Source organism: Halichoeres trimaculatus, unplaced genomic scaffold (assembly GCF_033239565.1).
Source record: "Halichoeres trimaculatus isolate MK-OKI-2021-1 unplaced genomic scaffold, fHalTri1.1 fHalTri1_scaffold_14, whole genome shotgun sequence".
Classification (NCBI taxonomy): domain Eukaryota; kingdom Metazoa; phylum Chordata; class Actinopteri; order Labriformes; family Labridae; genus Halichoeres; species Halichoeres trimaculatus.
The window spans coordinates 16,153,735-16,170,605 of NW_027437192.1; the positions used below are offsets into that span (position 1 = coordinate 16,153,735).

Genomic DNA, 16,871 nt, shown 5'->3' on the forward strand with positions numbered 1-16,871 from the left:
GAGTTAGAAAAAAATTCACCCTGGTAGTAAAATTAACAACTCAGAACAAGAGACTTTTTTTTTAACCAGGCTGTAAATAGGTTAATTTCTGCTTTGAAAATAGCTTTTTTTGGCTTGGTGGGTTTGTGACTTCTGGTACTTCCGGAGCCAGTCTCAAGGGAACACTCCAGAAACAGCAGATTTTAGCACTTGCGCATTGTCTCATATTCTTAGACCAGAGGTTGCCGCTTGGGTTACAACAAAAGAACACGTTATACAACAATTTGGTGTCAGTTAACACAAGTTCATATAGCCTCCTTGTAAATAGTCCATTCTCCTCAGTCTTTCAGGTGGGTTTTAAAGTCCATCCACTTTTTCCATTTTTTTTTTGACAAATAGATTGTTGAAGTCTCAAATGTGTGTAAAGATCTCCATGTCATGTAGATTTTCCACAATGTCCAAGTGGGAGGGTCCTCCTTATACCACTTTCTTGTCATGGCTTTCTTAGATACCCCAGGTAATATTCCAACCAGGTGTCTGTTTTTGTTTTGAATATTTTCTTGTTTTAAGTTTTCACACGTCATCCAAGTACTCGTTCATTTTAACACACTGCCATAACACATGAGCGTGGTCCACATCATACTCCCCATACTGTCTCCAGCAAGGTTGTGGGACAAGTGAGGATTTTCCTTTGATTTTTGGGGTGATGAAAAATCGTATTATATTTCTCCAGCCATTTTCCCTCCACGTTCTAGAGCTTGATGTTTTACTTTGCGTCTTACACATGTTATATCACTCTTCTTTGGTTATTTTTCTCTTTAGTTCTTTTTCCCACTTATCTCTATTATAGGGTGGAAGTTGTTCTATTTCTTACCATGTTTTGGTACAGCACTGAAACTACTCTCCTGACTGTGCCTCTATACGCATTGCATAATGTTGTAATCAATCTGTTTAATTCACATGGGGAATCGGGCTTTATCTTTTTATTGAAATAATCCCTGATTTGTAGGTACATGTAAAATCTTCTCTATGGTGTTTTTTGATGCCATGAGGTGAAGGGTCGTGCATAATTAAACATGATTAGGGCTTCAGCCAGTGGCCCTCTCTTCACAAAGAATCTGAAACATCTGACTCTGTGTCCATATCTTTTTACACAATCAATGGCTCAGACACAAATGATAAGTTGACAGAAGTTGACCTTTGTTGCTTGTTGCTTTTTGCTATAATTTAATATGCTGAAGCTTCACAGACAACGAATGTCATTTCATGACATTTGGAGGCCCCTGTGTGGGGTCAGGAACGATATTATGTCAGTCTGTCTCACCTTCATGTCCCTAATGTGTAGCTTTAATATTAACTCTCATGAGTTTACATCTTTTTGGTGAAATTCTGCAGTTTTTTCTTAAGACTTATTCTTGTAAACATATGACATAACTCTTTTCATATAACAATTTGCTGTTGTGATCTAACTCTCAAGATAATGGCCGCAGTGCATCGTTTAAAACCTTATGATATCAGCTGACATACAGCCAATAAGTCAATCTTTAAACTCCTGGAGGTAGCTTTAGAAAACAAGTCTTTTAATTCAAAAATGAGTCTGTGATGACTCGGAACCAAACTCTCGTTGAGAGGAAATGAGGTAAAAGCTTGAACTCCTGAACTAATGTCCTGATGTGTCCTTGAACTTCTCTTGCCTCCTCTCTGCTAACTCCTCATCAGTGCTTCAACAACAGTCCCAGGAAGCAGGATGTCAGCAGTGTTTGTGTCTTTCCATATGCTCCATATTGTACAGCATCCATACTGCTCCTGCTGCTGTCGGTATGTTAACACATCACAGCGGTGACAAAAGCCTGAACGGCAGCTTGTAACCATGTTCCCTTCAGAAGTTATCATCACAGCCATACGTGTGTGCGTGTGTCCCGAGGAGACAGCGGCCAGGCTTGGTTAGTCACACTTAGCATGATTAGGCGCAGCTTTCAGACATTTTCCCAGCATGCCTCTGTGTGGAGATAATAACAGCCAGAGGAAGAGTCTCAGTTTGGACACCTCTCTGAGCCTGTCACTCAGCCAGACAGGTATCAGTGTTTGTGGATGTGAGCGCTCTGCAAAACATATCCTGTTCAGCATTTAAAGGGCCACACCACACAAATGTGATGGAGAAATCTACAGAGTTATAGCAGCACACAAAAAAGTTTGTAGTGCAAACATTACAACAAGAATATATCAAATAAAAGAATATAATACAAGTAACCCAGAAAAACAATTGTACAGGACTATTTCACCACAAGAAATATGTAAAGAACCATCAAACAAGTATGAAATGTGCACAGACTGAGAACATAAAGGGGGTCCAGAGGGGGGCCCAGGATGGAGCTGGTCTTCTTCACCAGTCTGTTCAGTCTTGCTCTCCTTTTTCCCTGTCTGTGTCTAGAAAGTGAAAATTATTCCATTGTAACGTTTCTGCCCAGTGTTAGCTCTATTAGCCAAGTCTCTGTGAATAGCATGATGCTACTCTGCTGGCACTCTCTCTGGTGCTGGGCTAGCACTGCAAGCTTGTCCACCCTATACTGTACTCAATATGTCATCCTTGCCTCCCTCTTCTCAGCTCTTGGGGAACATTGGGCCTAGCACTGGCTAAGCATCAACCTGCTACGGGCTGTTAGCAGCTGAAATCTTATGTTTAAACAACCCAATCAGGGTTACATGTAAGATCCCCCTGACACACAGGAACAGAAGGAGTAAAAGAATCACTGCTAACGTGATCAGTTTGGTGTTGTTGGCTAACAAATGAGCCATAAAGAGTAATGACAGGCTCTGAATACAAAGAGAACTAAAAGAGAAGAGAAAAGTAAATAAAAATAACAAGGAGAAGAGAGCTGCTGCAACGAGCGACCACTCTGTTGGTGCCTAGCAAAAATAAATGTTGTCGAAATCCCTGAATCTGTCTGGAAACCAATCAAAACAGTCCGTTCTAAAAATGGTGAGAGATTTTTACAAGATCTTCAAAGTATCTTCACAAGACTTGCTGAAAAAATGAGGTCATCACATCTCCTTACTGGTTCATGACACGTCGGAGGAGCGGGCCCCAAACCTTGAAAAAAACTGCAGTACCCCCCTTTAAGTAGAAACATCTAGAATGAGAGAGAGCAAGAAAGATGAGTCAGGTCTTGCCAGTTTCTACCTGAGGAGTGTATCCAAGTTTAAAGTTCTGTCTCTATGACACCTCTGCTAGAATTGTATATGGCGATAATCTGCTGTTTTCTCCCTGTGTCACAATCTCTTGTCTCTGAAAGAACCATTTTTGTTCCTGTGCAGTTATTCCTGTAACAGTACGGCTGCAGATAATGACTATATTTTCTGATATTTCTGCAGTGCAGCATGAGAGTGTGAAGCGTTTCATGTTGTTATGACCAGGAGTGCATGTGAATTAATGAAACAAGACGTACTGTAGTGTCTCCCTAACACCGTGATGCACAGAACGGGTCCCTAGACTCCCAGCTGGAGCAGCTCCACGCTCCAGATGAAACAGCAGCTCCCTGCATGTCGAGCACACCGAGGAGCTCCCTTCATGTAGCGTCATGAATAATGCACATCGCACCCTGCATATCCCCTGTATGTGTAATGACGATAATGTGTTTGTGCAGTTTGTCTGATTAGGTGAGAGCTGTCATATATCGCGTCCCTTAAGGGTGCAGAGGCTGCTCTCCCGCTTTGATTCCCCTGCACCTGGAAATGATGCAGGAATGATTTCACAATTGATCCCACTCTGACTGATGTACAATCAATTGTTGTCATGCCGTTGTTCGAGCCCCTCCAGCCTCTGATGGATGACGCTGTCGATACCTGTATTGCCATTCAGGTCTATTGACCTTTCTCTGAGGCATGTTAGCACCACTTGGCCCGGTCATTATGTCTGAGATCCAGATACCAGAGGTCGAGATCGAGGGAGCTTCCATCTGTCACAGGCGAGAGCTGCTAGACAGAGCACAGAGAGATACAAGAGGAACAGAGAGAAACACACAGACTGTGCTGAACACATGTACAGTGGCGGACACTGTACTGTACTCACTGCAATGGAGATTCTGTGAGCGCTGTAAACGTGTGAGGTTTTTGAGCAAATTAAAAAATACTGATGGATTCTGTACCAGTTCATCAATTTCTAACTTGAGAATTGACTTTTTTCTTGATTTTTGATCAGGCAAAACTGGATGTGGCCAAACAATCACCTGAGAGAGTACCTGAGTAATGTTTCCGGTCACGTCTCCTGGAGGCTGATACCTTAAAATCACAGCTTTGTCTCCTGGTATACCAGTGATGTTTGTGACTGAACACAAACAATAAGTTATTTCAAAGTACATCTACTCAACTATGCACCAGAGATGATAATCTGAGTTATGATGAAGCTCAGAAAGTACTTAGAAGAGTTTGAAAATGAAGACGTAAGAAAAATGAAAAACAAGTTAAAAATGAATCCGAACACGGCTCAGCAAACTTCCAAACACCAGAGCTTTTATAAGACTTCATACAGCGCACATCTAAAGATGGAGGAGAATAAAAGATACCGCTGAGAAGCAGTGCTGTGTTTTCTGCAACACAATCACGCCAAAAATAAGACATCCCAAATGAACCCCCCCCAGAATATCTACAGTGAATAAAACATGACGCTGCACCATGACAGCTGCAACTCTCTGAACGATGAAGCAGGAACTATAAGAAGAGGCTCAATGAAAAAAAAAATCACTTTTTTATTTTTTAGTCATGTGCATCAGAAAAAATGAGGTGTTTTGAAACTTATTCACAGGAAGTACAGATTAAATGTGAAGTGAAAAATGATTAGTGATAATCTTTTTGAACAGCAGAGGGCGCTTTCTTTTATTGAATTCCTTTGTTGGATGTCATTACGACCGAAATACACTAGATGTGTCTCCTGTCCAGCTCTGCTTAGACTAGATCCACTTGGTTGTGGCCCGGGTGTGTCCCTGCTTCAACAGGTTGCAGTATATACCCAACAATACTATTTTTGCTGTGACATCTCAATTTACGAAAAGCAGCTCGGAACAGGAAGTTGAGCATGGAAACCACCTAACAATGCCCAGTGACTTTCAAAATAAAACAAACTATGTCTCTTGGAGACATATCTGGTGTATTACAGGCTTTGCAGTTTTTCACTGGTAGCTGGATAGAGGCGTACAGACATGTGAGGAGTTTACAGATGAGGATGCACTCACCGTGATCTTCACAGAGATGATACCTGGGTTGCCCTTTAAGAATTTGGAGGATTTAAAAAAAAAATTCTTGCCATTATGTACACAGGGTCGCTGTTTGCCAACCATTTCAATATTTCCCTTGATAAGGTCAAAACAATCCATGAACCAGAGGACAATCTCTCTGTCTCTCTGCTCTTCATTATATGTGTCTTCACATGTCCTACAAGTACCAGAGAGGGAGCGATGAAGAGGAAGATTGCTATCAGCATCTTTAAAAGCTTCTGGCCTGGAGATTTAATTTGTATTTATTTAACCAGAAGAGGCTCATTGAGATTAGCACAAAAACTCTAATGGTACGGCCACACCAAGTGGAGTGTCGGGGCGTTTGGGGCATCGGTGCCGTTGGAGCGTCAGACGTCTAAACGCTCAAGTTGAAAATAGTGAACTTTCGACGCAAATTTGCATGAGGCCATGCTGTGGCAGCCAATCAGCGATGGCATTCCCCCATGACGTCACTGATTTGATGACGTTGGGGGGCAACCGCCACCTGCTCCCACTCCAACCCCGCAGGAAGATGGAGGAGAAAATAATCTGTGCGGTGTGTCATCATCCAGAGTTGTATGATACAACGTGTGAAAAAGAAGGAGCAGGCTTGGGTGAAAGTCGCTGAGAAGACATATTTTGAAGGTGCGTTCTGTAAATATTCGTTTCCAGCTGGATTTGCCTGCACAGGTCATCACTGAGTCTGATTGTGGTTTCCTCAGCGGAGTTTTTGTCGTAAAATTTGTAAGAGCCTGATAGAGAGGAGGAAGGAGCAGGACACGGGGCAGCCTGGGAAAAGATGGAAGTTCTCTGCAGTCCTCTCTTTCCTTGACCCCTTCATTATCCCCAGGGAGACCTCTGGGAACCTCTGGGGGGTCAAGGATGAGGTCTCAGGGAACAGCCAGGCAGGGCCAGTGGAGGTGGATTACCAGGGAGAGGAGGCAGGCCTTGATTGTGATCTCCAAGGCTTTTACACACTCTCTCGTTATGCTTTTGAAACCACAGCTCATTGTTTTTAGATGCTCTTTTGGGCTTTCCGTCTTTGAATGAGCAGGCCCTCTACTCTGCCAGCACAGTGTTGTGCGTCAGCCTCTCAGCTTGTCAAAATAGTCCAGACTCACGTGGCGCGTTACAGGCGTGATGCATGTTTAAATTTGCGAATTTGCGTCCGGTGTGGCCGCGGCGATACAACAGACGCCAATACAAATGTCGCAGTCAAAAAAACAAGTATACACAACGTCTACCTCCAGGATTCAAAACATCACCAGATACATCAGACAAAACATCTGCAGACAGATGCATCTGCCTCCTAATCATTCTAGATCTGCAGAAAAGCGTCCAATGAGTCCAGTTCACCAAGTTTCAGGTTTTTTGCAGGCTGGAGCTGCAAACTTCTCTTTTTTCCTTTTTTCCTAAGTTCAGTCCCGACCCTCAGAGAGACGGAGTTATAAGATCTTGCAGAAGAAGATTACGAATTCCTGTATTTTATTGTTCAATAAGGAGATAAGAGGGTGGCAGATCTAAGAGATATAAATGAAAAAAATTCTGATGTTTTAATCTGTGTGACAACAAGAAAGACCACCCTACACAAGAACAAAGCAAAGAGTGATGAGTGATTGATTTAAAATTAGTGATGAACCTCAGAGCTCCATGATACACAGCATCCTGAGTGTGCAAGCTTTGAGCAGAGGCCTGCATGTATTAAACATCAACCGCAGTCAAACACAGACAGAAAAGTAGCAGCAACAAGTTTCTTTTTGGCTTCAAAGCAAAGACAGAATCTGATTTTAAAATAAAACCCCAGCTTCTGTTTCAACCTTCTTCTGTTGCTGCTTGCTGCTATTTTTTGTAGCTTGTTGGCTTTTGTGTTGCTCCTGTTTTTTTTTTTTTTTTTTTTTTGATGCATTACATCATGATCAGGTGAGCCACCACATGCAGCCCACCTGTTGTGGGAAATGTCAAAGGTAAACCGTCAATTTGCCGATTCACCTCAAATAGAAGCCTGCTGCTGGTTTACCTTTCAAAAGCAGAATGGGGGGCTACTTCTTACTTATAAAACCATTTCTTACTTCTTGAATAGGTTTATTTGATAAGGTTTCAAAGCATTTAATTTCTTACTAGAAAAGCACACAGAGAGCTCAGACCTCCACCAAGCACATTGTGATTGTCAAGCAACACTTTATTCCAACTTTAATGTTATACTCCCTCTCAGCAGACTGTCTGCGACAATTTGGTGTTAGTTGCAGGTTTGTACAATAATTTGTTACCTGACAGTGTTGAAAATTATGATGACCCAGTACATATTTCATATTTTGGATCTTAGTGTCCAGAATATTGCCAGGATCTGATCATACTTAACATCTGTCAGAAATGAATTGTATTTGCTTTGTTTTGTTTTGCAAAGCAATCCGACCATTTATTGTGGAGTTATATACACATATGGTGAAAGCAGCCCTATTCCACAATAATAAAGAATCCTTTAAAAAAGTCCTGGATCGAGGCAGTGATCTGGATCACCTCCAAAATTTAATCACTTCTTCCGTATCCCATTTTAAAATTTCCTGAAAATTTCATCAAGATCTTTTTGTTTATTTTTGAGTTATGTTGTTCACAGACAGACAGACAGACTCCCCCAAAAAACATTACCTCCATGGCGGAGGTAATGATGATGCCTGAAGAAAGCTTGTTTGTGTTTCTCTTTGCAGTGACTCTTCACCAATAATTACACAACCTTAGACTAGCTTTCTCAATGTTCTGATTCCTAATATATACATCAAAGAGCTTGGTCTTTACATAATCTGACTTTAATCCCGTCTCTTTAAAAACATTGTGACAAATTCTTGTTGTGATCTCTGCATCGTGACTCATAATGTGAGTTGTGTATGGTTATAAAATCCAGATAAAGGCGTTTCATTTCGATTCAGAGCCTCACTAGAAATCCTGTCACCACCCACACTTCATCAGGCTCATACCATTGTGCTCTGTATATGACTGTAGCATCAGTCTACAGCAGCAGCTTGTGTAAGTGGCTCCATCAACTGTCACTTCTATACGTGCCAACATGTTGTTTTTAATGTTTGCTATTTTTATTCAGCTCGTGCTCATCGCTGCGCCGTTCTCAGGTTTCTCTCTGCTACAGCAGCAGAGCTGCATTTCTAAATTAAGCCTCATGAATTATTCTCACACAGCTCTGCCTCTTGTTTCTCTACAGTGAGGGAAGAAAGTTTTCTTAAAGCAGATTGTTTAGAAGTCACAGGAGCAGAGATGCTGCTGAGTGAGATGCTGCAGTCTGCAGGAATGTTGAAGCATAAACATGTCAGAGAGGATTCCCAGTGGAGTCTGTCCTCCTCTGTATGCACTAACTCTACTTACTCCTAACACTCTGAATCATTAAATGAGTTGTGTTTCCTCCAGTCTTAAGACCACTCCAAACACTTATGTCACATTCACACCTTAATGAGAGTCTGTGTGAAGTGCCATTGGGCCGCTGTGAGGCCCATCTGTATTGAGTTGATAGCCGTGACACATTTGGACAAAATCTGGAGTGTTTTTCCCGGATGAAGACTCTGTTTCCCATGAGCACCATCACCCACTGTGGTAAAGATGTGACTCTAACCGAGACATGCATTTCTTTTGGAGAGCAGCTTTTCTTTTTAACTCTACTTTTCTTTGTTTAAGACAACTTTTCCCAGAATGCAAAGCGATGAGGTAATGTATTTATTTGCAGTTATGTGTTGAAACGTGACAAACTTTAAAAACTCAGTTTGTAGTGCAGCTAAGTGTTCAGAAGGTGAGCAGACTACCTGTTTCGTGTTACTCACAGGTTTTAGTGTTAATGTAGACCCAGTTTCTCAAGCTTTGCTTTGCAGGACAATAACGACCAGTGGAAAATGTTTTTTTTCCTCATAAGGAGACCTCCAGACTGCAGACAAACACAGGGAGAGATGATGACCCAAGTTCAAGTAGTTCATTCCTGCAAAGAGCACTTAGTACTTTCTGCTGAAAGACTGAGCGTTCTTAGACCAGAGAGCCACATTAAAAACCATGACAATGCTGTTTTGGTTTCAAGAGTAAACACTCCTCTGCACAATACCAAACAGTCCCTGAAACAGCCAAACCGGTTGTATCCAGAATTTAGGAAAAAAAAAAACAAATCTTTGGAGCGAGAAGTAAAGGTCTGCATCGCAGCATCACGGGCAGAAAGTGATAGACTGATTACTAACAATCATTGAAACCCTACAGGAAATAAGGATACACAACAAAATGTTTGATGTACAGTAAAACAGAGGTAAAGTTTTCATGAAACATTTTACTTTTATAGTCAAATGTCTTCATATTGAAAATGCTGACTCGACCTCACCAGAGGCACCGAGGCAGACTTCAGGTGGGGCCTTCAGTACTTGACTTGGTCAAACAAAAGGCACATCATTTTTATTGTTTCATTATCATTTATTTTAAGCATATCAAGATTAACAGTTCATTAATTTGATGTTTTTACACTTTTTTATAGAGTAGTAAAACATCATTTTCTCTGTCTATGTAATAAAATGTTAGTATTTCTGGCCCAAATACAATAAAGTGCAACCAGGGCTGACCTCGAAGGTTGAGCTCTAAAGAATTGAGGCTCAAGAAGTGAGCTCTGCAGCCAGACCCTTCTTTACAAATATGGTACCATTTAAAAGAGGAACAATCAGGCTTTCCAACAATATAAAAGCACAGCACCATAAAAACATACACAAGGGCTGGGGCCAGGAGCTGCCATAGTGTCTGTTGCATTCAATTTTTCCTTTTTTCTTTTTTTCCCCTATTTTGTTTTGTTAATGGGGAAAATTGTGTAAAATAACAATCACAGGGTTCCTGTGGATCCTGAAAAAATCTTAAAAGGCATTGAATTCATGGCCTTAGATTGCCTTGAAATGTCTTGTATTTATCTTTAAAAGTCTAAAAAAATGTTAACACATGTTGATATGATTGTAAATTGTCCCAAATCTTGAAATCAATGATTACATTTATTTATTTATTCATTTATTTATTTACTTATCTACTAATTTATTTTTTTTAATTTTTTTTATTTTATTTTATTTTATTTATAAGTAATTTACCGAGTAACTCTCATATTAACAACACACAGTCACGATAGCGGAACCAACAAACATTGATGCGGTTGCAGATGGGACTCTTTTAATTGTCCCTAACCCCATGCGATCAATGTGGTGTTTTTTCTATTTGTGTTTATTGTGAAGTTGGTCTTGAATTGTTTTTCAAATGGCATTGAAAAAGTCTTTAAAAAAATGAATTTAACTTGCCTTAAGCTGAAGGAACCCTGAATTAACTATTTGGTGTCTTGTAAACAATGTTTCTGCTTGATACCGACTCTGTTGTAATTAGACTGGGAACGATTCTTGACTGTATGTCCCTCAGAGTGAAGGATGTGTTCAATTTTAAGCAAATGAAAGTCTTCTAATGTGTGATAGGCATAAGGCTCAGAGATGTATGGTGCCCTTTAAATGCCTTTCCAATGATCTAAAAAATGTCACTTTTATGATTTTTTTATCCACATAGTTCAATTATATCAGCTCAAGGTCAGTGATTGAAGAGCCAGGTTTAAGTTAAAGAGGATCCATTGAGAGAACATGTGGAAGGCACAAAGGGGAAAAAAAGACATCCAAGAACTCAAATTGACAGTCTTACACTTTGTTATAGCCTGCTGATCCCCAGGGGTTCCCCATGATGTGACTTTGATTCTACATTTGCTCACTTTCATTCATCATCTATTGTCTGAAGAGCGTCAGGCAAACAGCTAAAGTAGAGTTAACGTGAGTGTGTGTGTTTGTGTTACAGTGTGGATGAAACCAGCCTCTGAGTTGACCTGGGCCACGAAAGTCCACCACCATGCATCTCTGGAGGGCTGAGGTGGTTGCACACCCACTCCAGACACACTAACCACAGCCACAGTTCCCCTGATGGCCTCCCAGCCTCGCCAAGCCTCAGCTCGCTCAGTGCTCAGTGCACCCTTAGCCCATCGCTGTGATGAAGACCGCCAGCCGCGCCCAGCCCCGCAGCAGTCCTCCACTGGTTCAGATGAGGCGCTACACACCCGGGGTGTATCCCTTCCTGTTCCCCTCTATCATCAGCTCCCTGCCACAGCTCCCGCCTCCCCCGTCACCACAGAGGCTGCAGATCCAGCAGCCATCCAGCAGCGGCAGCACACCTTCGCCTGTTGGTGAGTACTACTGATGCACCATAACTCACCAGGTTACACTGGTTATTCATTGCTGTCCAAAAGTTTGGAGAAAAGTTTTGAAGTGAAGGCAGTTTTTTCTCTGATTCCTGTCAGAGGTCAGTGTCAGTTTGTTCGGTTTGTCCAACAAAATCTTGACTGATATTACACTTTAATATTGTTCAAGAACTTTTGGTGGTCTGAGTCTGGAAAAGCAGGGCTGATTTACATCCTGTGCCATTGAGGACGCATGCAGTGCTAAGAATAATATGTTACTTTTATGTCATCCAGAGGGAGAACTGAGTTTTACAATGCTCATAGATACTGTGGTACAGTTAGCAATAGCTCCCTAATTCACCCTGACACCAGTGTCAGTGAATTAGAAGTTGAGAAGCTGTTTGCAACAAGGCTTAATCTGAAGATGAGGGTCTTTTAGAATAAAATGAATAGAATAGAATAGAATAGAACTTTATTGTCATTGTAACAAGTTCAACGAAATTGAAGTCACTGTAGCAATCAAGAAATCAAAAGTAAGAAAATGTATCGAAAGTGCAAAAAGGTTAAAAAGGAGATAGATGCTGACAGCTTGTCCATCATTGTCCAGTTCAGCCAGACTCCACCTCCACAGGGTCCAGGACTGAGCTTCTTCAGCAGTCTGTTCAGTCTCTGTCTCCTAGATAGATCCTGTCTGCTCACAGCAGGTGAAGCTCTTCCAATGTGGCGTTGGTGTCTGATGTTAGCGCCGTTAACCATGTCTGTGAATAGCATGATGCTACTCTGCCCCCTGGTATTCCCTCTGTTGCTGGGTTAGCACAGCTAGCTCGTCCATCTTATTGGAGATAGATCTTATGTTCCCGGTAACGATGGATGGAAGGACAGGTCCATGTCGTCATTTCTTAGCTCACACTTGAGAACCAGCACATCCTCACCCCCTGTCTCCTCACCTTGTGGGAAGACATCAGGCTTTACACCAGTTAGCATTGACATGCTACAGGCTGCCAACAGCTAGGTTCACATATAAACAATGCGGCCATTGTTACATGTAGGATCTCCAGACAAAAAAGGAGAAAAAGTCATAAAAGATCGCTGAAGCCACAAAAAGTTTGGTGTCCATGACCAACAAATGAACCATACAAAGTAATGATCCACTCCAAATACAAAGATTAAGAAAAAGAGACGAAACAATTACAAGAAATGGACAAAGAAGAGGGAGCTGCTGCAAAAGGCAGCCATAGCCAACAGGGCGGCGCCTAGCAACTAATTAAGCCCCCCCCCCCCCCCCCCCCAAAAAAAAAAAAAAAAAAGCCAAACCTTCAGCAATTCATGTATATTATGCTTGACAGCACTGGCGGGCCATAAATTTCACATTTTATGACAGAGGCTGCAGCCATATTCAATCTGACCTGAGGCCAGGGGTCAGACTTTGGACATTCGTGTTTTAGTGGCTCTAGGCCTCAAAGCCTAAACAGAGTTGAGGCTCAAGTATTCCCTTCTTGATTATAGTGAATGGTTTTAGAGGAGCATGTAGCTAAAATGTAAAAAAACAGTACCCACTCAGAAGACTGAGTTTCATGTGTGCCTCCTGGAAGCTGTTGCATGCTACCCATCAATCATCTGTCCTTCCTGCTCCTGCTCTGTGGATATGAAATAAGAAACCTTCAACACCTGTGTGGTACTGTAATGAAATACAAGCATTGCACAAGAATAGACAAAGAGAGGCAGCTTTTCTTTTCTCTGCAGCAGAACTTTATGGTCTCTGAGAGGGATTGAAACTACAAGCTTGGTTTCAGTGATGTGGGGTAGGTGCACCTTGTAGATTAAGAAGGCACCATGTTTTTATAGGTCATCTCCTTTGAGCTCTCATATCATATGGAAGTCTGAATCATTGGTGCAAAATTTGCAGAGAAGAATGACTAAGAGTCTTTTTTCTCAACATCTAAAAGCGAGTTGTTTTCAATAGTGCTTCTTTTTACTCTAAAACCCTCTTGAGATTTTTGGTGTTTATCAGACAGAACATGTTGATAAAAATCTCAGTCAACAGTGAGTAATCCAGACAGCAGCATTGCTCCTGGATTATTTCCTCACTGTAACTGTCCCCTGGTGTCTCCTGTAACTGTAGAAGTATTCTGACACGCTCTTGTTTGTGTTGCCTAAGCCTGAGCGCTGCTGTTTTTGACTTTCAGCTCCACATATTTATCCATCACTGCTCCTCTCTCCTCCCTCTCATCCCTTCTCCACCATCCCTTCAAAATCTGTTCTGACATGAGAAACAGCAGGCAGCCTCACCCAGGGGGGGACTCTTCTCCCGGTGAAGAGCTCAGGTGTGCAGCTCAGCTCTGAAGTGCAAATACGCAAAACATAGAGAGAGCCAAGTCATTTCAATGTTGGATGAATTTATGTGCCAAAGTTTTTATTCCTTATTTTAATTGAGTGCAAGCCAAATGTGAAACGTCAAACATTCAGAATCAAAACAGGAAACAAAGGGATCATCTCTTCCAATCAATCATCATTGAAAAACTTTGTTTTAAGAAGTAGCTTCAAAGCACAAGGTGAGGTTAGGTGACTGAGTTATGATACCCTCTAACTGCTGCATAGTTACACTGTACCCTTGACATCTGTGAAAACATTTACTTAACCCTTTAAACCCCAAGGTCTGCCAATTGGGGGACTTTGAGGTTGCTCTGCAACAAAAGACACAAAACAAAGCACTTATCATGGGTAAATATGGTCATTGCACATCAGAGTAAACAGGAGAAACTGAGATACAAACACAGTCAAGTCATACTCCAACCAAACTTAAATTATCACGGTGAGCTAATGATATAAATACTATTACTGACACTTCTGAGTAAATTTCATCGGGATCCTTTAATTATGAAGCCAGGATGATTTAGAGAGACCTTGATAGACTCTTTAATTTGGAAGATCAGTCTAAATTTTGTCCCTTTGGTAACCCATTGTAGCTTTACAAAAAAAAAACGTCCTTGTTTTTGGTGTCCTAGAAAACTCTTCTTTCAGCCCCTGTCGGTCTCTGACACCCCCTCATGTAAATCAGATAAAGATATCAGAGTGTTTAGTCTGTTGGATAAAATAAGTTATAGACCTGATCCGTAAGAGATAATGCATTGCTGCTTCTATTTGGCCTCCAGTTTAAGTTATGAATGAGTAACGCCAATAAAACAACAGACAACGGGCTTGGCAGCTTTCCTTTTTAAGAATGATAGACAACATAAGACAAATTAGTCTATTTAACAAAATAACAAGGTAAAGACCTGATACAGAGAGGCAGGGCTTAGTGCTTTAATTTTGCCTCCATTTCAAATAATGAATAAGAAAACAAAAGACAATTTGCTTGGCAGCTTTCCTTTAAAAGAATCACCTTTTTCACCGCTGATTGTTGGTTAATGTAGCCCACCCCATGTAGTCGGTGCTTAGCTCTGAAGTGGTGCCGGCTTAGTACCAGTTTTGAGCACCAGTGCTTTGTCTGTGGGACCAAAAAGAACCAGTATTAAGTCAGGCACTGGCCTGGAACTAGCCCCAGCATCAGTTTGGTGGAAAAGAGGTACATCTGAAACACTTCAATTTGGCTGCTGTCTCTTTAAGGCTCCCTGCTCCACGAACCCCCTTCCCTCTGACTGGCCAGGTCTGGAGGCATGTTGCAGAGCCATGAGAAGATCTTTGTGTTTGAGGCCAACACCCGCAACATGTTATGAACAAGTTAGGAGATCCTTCATCCATCATTTCAGTAATTCTTGTAAAGATCAAATTGAGTGTTTTGATTAGTTTAATGACAGATCTGGGGTTTTCTAAAAGATATGAACATGTGGGTGTTTTAAAATCTGCAGGTTTAGTACAAACATCAAGCATTGCTCTTTTATATCCATGCTTAAAATGTGGGAAACCAGAATATCCCCTCTTTAAGCAGCTGTTTTACATTAACTTATTCAAATTCAGAGAAACTCTTTGGTGTTGGAAGGTAAACTTTTGATTTGTTAACTTCAGTTGGGTACCTGTCAGCACCTGTGCCTGTCAGGTCAGACCCAAACTCTTCTTGGTTATACTTTAGTAAACTCACACACACACACAGCATACTTCACACTGTAGGTTTTGCTTTCCCCTTGCAGAAGTACAAACAGTGGATGTTAACAGCTAGTTTTCTTTACTTTCTATTAAGTTTCATAACCTTTTCACATAAACATGATGTTATATATTCTGCATATTTACACTAATTTTCCCCAAAAGAACCAACTGAAAGAGTTTAAAGTGTGTGTGTGTGTTTGTATTGCCTACACACCTGGAGTAAAACTTTACTACTTGTGATTAAAAAAACATGAGAAATCAGTTCCTGAGGTGGAAAGAAAGATGAAGAGAGCATCAATACATTTATACGATCTCCTGTTTTGACTGGGGCAGGATGAAGTGTGGACATGAAATATGCAGCACTCTCTTAAAGAGGAAAACAACAAAAACAAAAAGTAGATAAAGAGTACAGATGCAGCTTCCCTCTTGATCATCCTCCTGCTGCTTGAAACATAAACACAGACTGTATTATTCACTCCGTTAGAGACAAAGGAATAAACGCCAGGCAGCCTGACACAGAAAGATCTCATCGCGTCTGAACTTTAGACATCAGGGAAGAGGTAGATGAAACAAACAGAAAGGTAATGAATGCTGCTGTTGAGTGTGATTTGTGGATTCACACACATGATCAGGGCCGTCACAGCTTCCCTGGGGACATCCTCAAACACTCGCTGTTGTAGGGTCAGCGGTCCGGTCCGCCTCTCGTCTCCACTGGGGGATTCTCAAAGGAAGCTGAACTCCTCTGGAAACATCAGAAACCTCCTGGGAAAAACTGGTGTCCCACTCAAAAACACGTGTATGATTACAAAGAAGAATAAAAGACAAAGGGAATATTATAATAAGGTGCAAAAATTAAAACATTCATTTGAAATTTTAAATTCACACTGCAGCTATTTCCCTTAAAGCACCAGAGGATTTCATCACATACTGTATGATAATTGGTGGCCTGGTGCCTGGGTGTGTTTTTGATCCACTATTTGGCTGAGTGTACAGCTTTTTTCTTGAAGTGTACAGTATAAGTTAACAAGCTTCATCCTCTCAGGATGCTCATATTTCATTGTATGAGTCTTTGATGATTAATCAGTTATTACTTATTATTCAATTATGTTCCAGTATAAGTAAATTAAAGTTTGATAGTACATATATGACATGATTTGTAACAGAACATTTTTATGTTTGTTATAATGGCCCAAGTATTTAGTCTTAAAGGTAGGATCTGCAGGGCTCTTCGCTACTTGTTCGTAAACACAACATTCAAACTAGGCTCCTCCTACTTTTCTCAGTGCCAGTGGCAGCACACACCCACAGTCTCTGACTGAAGCTATGTAGACAGACTCACTAGC

At 41.2% G+C, this 16,871-nt stretch overlaps 1 protein-coding gene across 2 annotated transcripts in view; it reads left to right on the forward strand.

Annotated features, from left to right (window-relative positions):
- Window positions 1–16,871, forward strand: part of LOC141802745 (retinoic acid receptor alpha-A-like) — a 246,419-nt gene that overhangs the window by 90,105 nt on the left and 139,443 nt on the right. For both annotated transcript variants that reach the window (XM_074686452.1, XM_074686451.1), the window contains exon 2: window positions 11,070–11,451. In XM_074686452.1, the coding sequence (XP_074542553.1) occupies window positions 11,259–11,451 (193 nt within the window). In that variant the 5' untranslated portion in view covers window positions 11,070–11,258. The remainder of the gene's footprint in view (window positions 1–11,069; window positions 11,452–16,871) is intronic.